Here is a 9,155-nt window from a genome sequence, read left to right on the forward strand (position 1 = left end):
CGGAGCTTGCAGTGAGCTGAGATCCGGCCACTGCACTCCAGCTCGGGCGACAGAGCAAGACTCCTGTCTCAAAAAAAAAAAAAAAAAAAAAAAGAGTGCAGTCAATGAAAAAGAACTCAAACAAGTGGCTGGGATTAAGTAAAATTAAAATCTGATATTCTAAAATCAGGCTCAGTGGCTCACATGTATAATCCCAGTACTTTGAGAGGCCGAGGCAGGTGGATCGTTTGAACCAAGGAGTTTGAGAGCAGTCTGGACAACAGAGGGAGACCCTATCTCTAGAAAAAAATAAAAAAATTAGCCAGGTGTGGTAACACACGCCTGTAGTCCCAGCTACTCAGGAGGCTGAGGTGGGAGAATCATCTGAGCCCAGGAAGCAGAGGCTGCAGTGAGCTGTGATCAAGCCACACCATTCCAGCCTGGGCAATGAAAGTGAGACCATGTCTTAAAACAAACAAAATTCTGATATTGTAGATTGCATAATAACTTATTTAGTTTGGTGCTCTTTTGTACTGTTTAAGTAGTTATCTCTAAATGCTATTCATACTATAGTCAATCAACACTTTACTTAGATAACAGGTATGCATATGACTGAAAAATGTTTCTTTATGTATAAATTTTTCAAATCATTCTGAAGCCACATTTGTGTCTGTAAACAGGCATTTTTTGGTGATATTTTCTAAGTTAAAAAAGAACTAGAGCAATATTCATTACGGATTGAGTAGAACCGAACTAAAAATATGTATACATATGATTCTGTTTAAGTTAGTTGTGAAGAAATACAAGATGGCAACAACAACAACAACAACAAAATTAAATTCTTTAAGCCTGCCCACTTACCAATATTTCAACATTTGCTTAATTACATTAACTTACCGTCTTTTTTGAAGCACTGCTGCAAAGGATCAGAAATCAACTCCTGATCATTCTTTTGCCATTTGGTTATAAGTTCTTCTATGAATTGACCTTTTTTGCCTTCATTTCCCTGGAGGAGATCAGTAACATATTCTCGTATCTCTTCAGCACTCTCAATTGACAAAACATACCTCAGGAGGCAAAGATATAAGTTGTTGAAACAAGACTAACTTACACTGTTTCTCAGTAATCTTAACAGAGATCTAGGTAGTAAAAACCATTCATTAATCTATTAGAGTGTTTACTTTGAGCCAAGTACTATGCTAGATGCTAGAAATACAATATGATCCTAACTGGTATGAAGGTATACATACATACACTTATGTGTAGGAAAAAAACAACGTTATACACCAGAATGATTACTAGTGAGTGATGGCATTAAAGGTAGTTTTAATTTATTTTTATTTTCTTTTTTCTTACTTTTTTTTTTTTTTTTTGAGACAAAGTCTCACTCTGTCGCCCAGGCTGGAGTGCAGTGGTGCCATGTCAGCTCACTGCAAGCTCCACCTCCCGGGTTCACGCCATTCTCTTGCCTCAGCCTCCTGAGTAGCTGGGACTACAGGTGCCCACCACCACGCCTGGCTAATTTTTTGTATTTTTTAGTATAGACGGGGTTTCAACATGTTAGCCAGGATGGTCTCGATCTTCTGACCTCGTGATCCACCTGCCTCGGCCTCCCAAAGCACTAGGATTACAGGCGTGAGCCACCGCTCCCGGCCAATAAATATGTTTTTAAAAGTATTACATTATTATATATACGGGAAAAAACAGAAAGAAACAGTGCTTATTTCTGGGTTGTAGTATTACGGTAATTTTGGTTTACTCTTTTATCCTTTTCTGATTTTTTTGGTTTTCTACAGTGAACATCTTATCATTACAGGAGAAAGAAGTGAAAAAAATTACTTACAAATTAACATATAAGACACTGAAAACAGTATATAACCTGAAGAAACTGTAATTCAGACACAATGATATGGAACGCAAGAAAATTACCATCGTGCTATATCCTTTAAATTTTTAAAAATTATGAAATTGTCCCATGATTAGTAGCATATGTACTGCATTCTTTTCATAGCGTAGTGGTGGAACTGCAGAATTATGCTCTAGAGGTAAACAAATCTGTGCCTTTGGGCCTCATTAAGAGAATCTTCTGACTGGGTGCGGGAGCCCATGCCTGTAATCCCAACAATTTGGGAGGCTGAGGCTGGAGGATCACTTGGGCCCAGGAGTTTCAGACCAGCCTGGGCAACATAGGGAGACCTTGTCTCTAGAAGAAAAATTAAAATTAGCCAGGCATAGAGGCATGTGCCTGTAGTCCTAGCTACTTGAGAGGCTGAGGTAGAAGGATTCTTTGAGTCTCAGAGGTGAAGGCTGCAGAGCCATGATTGCATCACTACATTCCAACCTAAGCAACAGAATGAGACTCTCTCTCAGACAAACAAAAATGGCGGGGCATGGTAGCTCCCAGCACTTTGGGAGGCTGAAGTGGGTGGATCACCTGAGGTCAGGAGTTAGAGACCAGCCTAGCCAACATGGTGAAACCCCATCTCTACTAAAAATACAAACATTAGCTGGGCATGGTGTCACGAGCCTGTACTCCCAGCTACTGGGAAGGCTGAGGCAGGAGAATTGTTTGAACTGGGAGGTAGAGGTTGCAGTGATCCAAGATCCTGTCACTGCACTCCAGCCTGGGCGACAGAGTGAGATTCCATCTCAAAAAAGAAAAAAAAAAAGTTAATAGCTCTGTGCTATTTTAAAAATTCAGGTCACTCATAAAATTGTTCAAGTTAGTACATTACTGTAGTATGTACACCTGGGTAATTCTCAATTAAATGCCAGGCAAGGCACAGCAAATGCTTTCATCGTGGCATAACAGCCTGTTGTGCAATACTAGTGAATACCTAATGATTCAAATAGTATCTTAGCATAATACATGCCGATGGCCACTGACCTTCTTCCCAGGGGGAAGACAATTTTTTTTTTTTTGAGATGGAGTCTTGTTCTGTCGCCCAGACTGGAGTGCAGTGGTGAGATCTCGACTCACTGCAACCTTTCCCTCCTGGGTTCAAGTGATTCTCCTGCCTCAGTCTCCTGAGTAGCTGGGATTACAGGTGCCCACCACCACACCTGGCTAATTTTTTTTGTATTTTTAGTAGAGATGGGGTTTCACCATGTTGGCCATGCTGGTCTCAAACTCCTGACCTCCTGATTTGCCTGCCTTGGCCTCCTAAAGTGCTAGGATTATAGGCATGAGCCACCACACTTGGCCTGAGAAACCATGTTCTTGATACTGTGTAATCCAAACAAAATACAACTGGATTCTAGACTGAGAAGACTACATCTATCATTCTTACCCTATTTCAAACTGTTAATTTATCAAAAATAGCCTCAATCTTTCGTTTTTCCTTTTTTTTTTTTTTTTTTTTTTTTGAGAACAGGTCTTACTCTGTCACCTAGGATGGAGTGCAGTAGTGCGGTATCAGCTCACTGCAACCTCTGTCCCCAGGTTCAAGGGATTCTCCTGCCTCAGCCTTCCGAGTAGCTGAGATGACCTACACTCTCCAACACACCCAGCTAAGTTTTGCATTTTTAGTAGAGTGAGGGTTTCACCATGTTGGCCAGGCTAGTCTGAAATTTCTGACCTCAAGTTATCTGCCTGCCTTGGCTTCCCAAAGTGCTTAGATTACAGGCAGGAACCACTGCACCTGGCCACCTCAATCTTTTTTTTTTAATACTGGATAACTTTATAATAAATATGTGAAAATTGGGCTAGGTGTGGCGGCTCACGCCTGTAACCCCAGCACTTTGGGCAGCCAAGGCAGGTGGATCTGAGGTCAGGAGTTCAAGACCACCCTGGTCAACATAGTGAAACCCCCATCTCTACTAAAAATACAGAAATTAGCCAGGCATGGCGGTGCACACCTGTAATCCAGCTGCTCGGGAGGCCGAGGCAGGAGAATCGCTTGAACCCGGGAGGCGGAGGTTGCAGTGAGCTGAGATTGCACCACTGCACTCCAGCCTGGGCAACAGAGTGAGACTCCGTCTCAAAAATAAAAATAAAAAAAAGTGAAAATATTGAACTTATATTCGTAAAAAACACTTTTCTGTTTCATATATTGCAAAGTTGCATTATTTCATTTGATAGCATTGTACTGCTTTTAAAAATGTTTGAAAACTACTAAATACTTAATTTGACTGCCTTCAAGCAAGGGTAAAGCCAAACCATAAGATTTTGCTGTTGTTTTGTTTTGTTGTCTATTCGACTGTTCAAAAAAATCCCTTATCTTGTTGTTTACTTTTTTTATTTCTGTAGAGACAGGGTCTTGCTATGTTGCCCAGACTGCTCTCCAACTCCCAGTCTCAAGCGATCCTCCCACCTCCACCTCCCAAAGTGCTGGGAATAAGGGCTTGAGCTCCCAGGGCCTCAAAAAACATCCATTAAAATAGCCTACTTTAACTCTCTCCTTGCCAAAAGTCTATTTTCTCCCAAACTCAGAAACTCATCTTACTTCCTACAAAAGCCCTAAAGCTGCAATTTAGGTTTCAGCATTAGTGACCAAGGAATCAAATTAAGGAACACTTTCAGTTCTTTGATCAAGTCCCATTTTTGTAGCTTTCTCCCCTGCCTGAACACTTTGGACCTCCACCTCTGTCTATTCCTTAGTTCTCAGGTGAAAATCATCCTTTCCAGTAAACCTTCCGAGTTTTTCAGATCTTAATAAGGATCATTTATTTTGTGCTCCAACAAGCCACTTCACTTCCCCAATCTCAGCACTCATCAACGAAGGGGAACCCAACTGTCTTGTCTTTGTTACCCCAATACCTGGCGTGTAACAGTGCAACAAATGTTCTTTAATCAGTTGAAAGCAGATATTAAATCATATTCACCATCTCCATTTCATAAGAGTCATAAAGCATGATAAGCTCTACTCATGATTCATCTTATAGATGAAGAAACCAAGGTACAGAGAGAAAAATTAAGTTGTCCTGGGTTCTAAAACAGGTAAACGACAACAGAATATAGAACCTGCGACTCCAGAGTCGGAAGCTATTTGTACTCTACCACGCTGCTTCCACTTAAATTCTAGGTCCTATTGACACAGCTGACCCTGTTGGCCGTACTGATGCAACTCAGACTGGGCAGACTAAAATGTTCAGAGTATGTCTGGGTGCGGTCGCTCACGCCTGTAATCCCAGCACTTTGGGAGGTCGAGGCGGGCGGATCACTTGAGGTCAGGAGTTGGAGACTAGCCTGGCCAACATGGTGAAACCCCGACTCTACTAAAAATTTTAAAAAATTAGCCGGGTGTGCTGGTGCGTGCCTGTAATCCCAGCTACTTGGGAGGCGGAGGCAGGTGAATCGCCTGAACCCGGGAGGCAGAGGTTGCAGTGAGCCAAGATCGCGCCACTGTACTCCAGCCTGGGCGACAGAGCCTCGGTCTCAATAATAACAATAATAAATAAATAAATAAATAAATAAATAAATAAATAAATAAATAAGGAGTTAAGAGTTAGGAAATACAATTTGACCTGCCCCTTCTCTCTAGAAAGGAAACTGCCTCCTGGGACAGTCCTGCAGTACTTATTACAGACTGGGCGTCTTCCCAGGAAAAAAGCCTGAACGGCAGATTGCGGAGCCGGACACCCTATTCCAGAAACTAAACTACAAAGGTGGAGGCCAAAATTCGACGCCTACAGACTACAGACTGCAGCCCCTTTATCACATTTCTCTCTCAACTTTTCAGTCCTCCCCGCTTCCCTGTTCGCTCAGGCAGTGCACATCCCAGAGCTCCTTCCCCGCTTGGACCCGAACTGTTCTCACTGAATGATCTCCTCGCTGACATCCAGGCCGAAAGTTTTCCGCAACTGCTGGGTGCACCAGTGCACCAGCGGCTCCCCGGACACCGCCCCAGCCACCGCCATCTTCCCCAGCCGGAACCAGCTGGGCTGCAAAAGCCCCACGTCCTGCACCGGACTAGTTCCCTTCGCAACACCAACCTCACTCACGCGGGTTCCGCCAGCTTGTACCGCCCCGCAAGGTCGCACCGCCTCCAGTGCGGATCCCGCCCACCTGTGCGTCTCTTGCTTCTTCCTGCTTCCTTGTCTGCTTCCTTGTCTACTTTCGTGTACCCACCTGAGTCGAGCTCTGTCAGTGCGTGATTCTTGCCAATCGCTAAACGTAGGACTCGAGGAAGGCCATTGGCACTTCTGCTGAGAAGACAGTGCAAGTGCCTATAAAAACGACAGTTTGGGGGGAAACAAACCAATACCCGGAAAACTGAGAGACCAGCTTTTTAATCGTCATGGTTTTATGTAAAATAAAACAGCACGTGGAAGGTATTGTAAGCGCTGTAAGTTTTTGCTCTGGTGGTGGTTTAATTTTTTTTATTTTTATTTATTTATTTATTTATTTTTGAGACGGAGTCGCGCACTGTCGCCCAGGCTTGAGTGCAGTGGCATGATCTTGGCTCACTGCAAGCTCCGCCTCCCGGGTTCACGCCATTCTCCTGCCTCAGCCTCCCAAGTAGCTGAGACTACAGGTACCCGCCACCACGCCCGGCTAGTTTTTTTGTATTTTTAGTAGAGACAGGGTTTCACCCTGTGTTAGCCAGGATGGAGTGTTTATTTTTAATATCCCCTATAGTCGACTACTAGATTCACACCGCTAAAACTTCTATTTTATTTTTTGAGCCATGTATTTTCCAGGAGAGCCAAGACAGCGCAGCACGCGCGAGGGGATAAAACAGTAAAACAGGAGTTGGAATTTGGCTTTGAGGACTTTCCACATGAGTTCTCAACCCAAAATTACCATATTTAAGTGTCGTCTGCAATTCCCTACCCTGTTTAGACAATGGACTGGGGAAAATTTAGCCACACTTTTCTGGACATGTCTTCCCATTCATTTCTGGCTTTTTGTTGCATTTACAGGTTAGAAGTTCTTCATTTCTACTAGCCTGTTTAGACTAAGTGGTCACATTAAATTGGCAGCTATTTTACCTTTTGCTAGTGTTTTCATTCGCGTAAATGTTATAATTAAAATCGTAAGTGTATTGGCCGGGCGCAGTGTCTCATGCCTGTAATCCCAGCGCTTTGGGAGGCCGAGGCAGGAGGATCACTCAAGCGCACGCGGAGACACACACACACACGCACACTGGGCACAGTGGCTCACGCCTGTAATGTCAGCACTTGGGAATCAGAGGCAAGAGGATCACTTGAGCCCAGGAGTTCCGGACCATTCTGGGCAACATAAGGAGAATCCCCATCTCTATAAAAATAAAAAAAAATATAGCCTGGTGTAGTGGCACATGCCTGTGGTCTCAGCTACTTGGAAGGCTGAGGTGGGAGGATCACTTGGGCCCAGAAGGTCAAGCTTGGAGTGAGCCCTGATTGCACCACTGCACTCCAGGCTGGGCGACAGAGCAAGGCCTTGTTACAAAAACAAAACAAAACAAAACCTCGTAAGTGTATTGATTTACATTACATTTAGATTGTCATAGATATCATTAATTTGGAAAGCGTATGATTTTCCAGGGTTTTTTCTTTTTAAGAAAAAGACAAAATGGGGGGAGGGGGGAGGGATGGCATTGGGAGTTATACCTGATGTAAATGACAAGTTGATGGGTGCAGCACACCAACATGGCACAAGTATACATATGTAACAAACCTGCACGTTGTGCACATGTACCCTAGAACTTAAACTATAATTAAAAGAAAAGAAAAGAAAAAAACAAAATACTCTGTGAATGTTTATTAATTGTGGGTAGAAGTTTTGTTTCTTTGTAAAACTTCTACATTTAATAATAATTATAAGGTATCAAAGTCATTTACCTGTCTATTTATTCAGTCCCTGTGTTAGGGTTCTCCAGAGAGACAGAACCAATAGGATAGATAACAGATAGTTATAGATACAGATCTATGAGGAGATTTATTAGGGAATTGGCTCAGAAAATTATGGAGACTGAAAAGTCCCATGACAGGCCATCTGCAAGCCGGAGATCCTGGAATGCTGGTAGCTGGCTCAGTCTAAATTGTGAAATCTTCAAGTCTCAAGGCGGAGGGCCTGGAGTTCCGATGTCTGAGAGCAGGAGAAGAGTGTCTCAGCTCCAGAAGGGAAGAAATATTTTTTCTCACCTTTTTTGTTCTGGGTCCTCGGTCAATTGGATGGTGTCCACTCACATTGAGAGCAGATCTGCCCCGCTCAATCCACTGACTCACATGCCAGTCTCCTTTGGAAACACCCTCAAAGGCACCAAGAAGTAATGCTTTACAAATTATCTAGGTATTTCTTTTTCTTTTTTTTTTTTTTTGAGACTGAATTTCCTCTTGTTGCCCAGGCTGGAGTGCAATGGTACAATCTTAGCTCACCACAACCTCTGCCTCCCGGGTTCAAACGATTTTCCTGCCTTAGCTTCCCGAGTAGCTGGGATTATAGCCATGCGCCACCACGCCCGGGTAATTTTGTATTTTTAGTAGACACAGGTTTTCTCCATGTTGGTCAGGCTGGTCTTAAACTCCCGACCTTAGGTGATCCTCTCACCTCGGCCTCCCAAAGTGCTGGGATTACAGACCCTCTAGGTATTTCTTAATCTGGTCAAGTTGACACCTAAAATTAACCATAACAGTCTCCATAACTAAAAGTGCTTGAAGGTGGAGACTATGACTTAAGTTTTTTTCATATAATAGAAATTTAGTATGTCATACATGTTATGATGAGTATGTCCTCCAGAATAACATAGGTGGCTGGGTACCGTGGCCCACACCTATAATCTCAGCATTTTGGGAGGCCGAGGTGGGAAGATTGATTGAGCTCAGAAGTTCAAGACCAGCCTGGGCAACATCGGGAGACCCTGTCTCTACAAAAAAATCTAAAAATTAGCTAGGTGTGGTGGCAAGCGCCTGTGTTCCCAGCTACTTGGGACTGGATCACCTGAGCTCAGGAGGCGAGGCTGCGGTAAACTATGATCACACCACTGCACTCTAGCCTGCGTGACAGAGTGAGACCTTGTCTCAAAAAAAACCCAAAAATAAACAAAAAAGCATTCTTTTCTCATAAGTCATATGTTTTAATGCAATTTACTATTGCATATTATAATGCAATTTACTATTACTATTGTTTGTTAAATTACATTTCTGCCTGAGCAATGCAAGCACACCCATTTAGCAAGACTTAAAGATTTCTTTTCTTTTCTTCCTTTTTTTTTTTTTGAGACAGAGTCTTGCTCAGTCACCCAGGCTGGAGT

At 43.1% G+C, this 9,155-nt stretch overlaps 1 protein-coding gene across 1 annotated transcript in view; it reads right to left on the bottom strand.

Moving 5' to 3' along the window:
- Window positions 1–5,890, bottom strand: part of TRIP4 (thyroid hormone receptor interactor 4) — an 84,293-nt gene extending 78,403 nt beyond the window's left edge. The window contains exons 1-2 of the mRNA XM_011940565.1: window positions 5,738–5,890; window positions 877–1,046 (exon numbers count right to left, since the gene is read on the bottom strand). Of these exons, the coding sequence (XP_011795955.1) occupies window positions 877–1,046; window positions 5,738–5,838 (271 nt within the window). The 5' untranslated portion in view covers window positions 5,839–5,890. The remainder of the gene's footprint in view (window positions 1–876; window positions 1,047–5,737) is intronic.
- Window positions 5,891–9,155: the final 3,265 nt, after the last annotated feature.

The sequence above is a fragment of the Colobus angolensis genome, unplaced genomic scaffold (assembly GCF_000951035.1).
Source record: "Colobus angolensis palliatus isolate OR3802 unplaced genomic scaffold, Cang.pa_1.0 Scaffold19, whole genome shotgun sequence".
Classification (NCBI taxonomy): Eukaryota; Metazoa; Chordata; class Mammalia; order Primates; family Cercopithecidae; genus Colobus; species Colobus angolensis.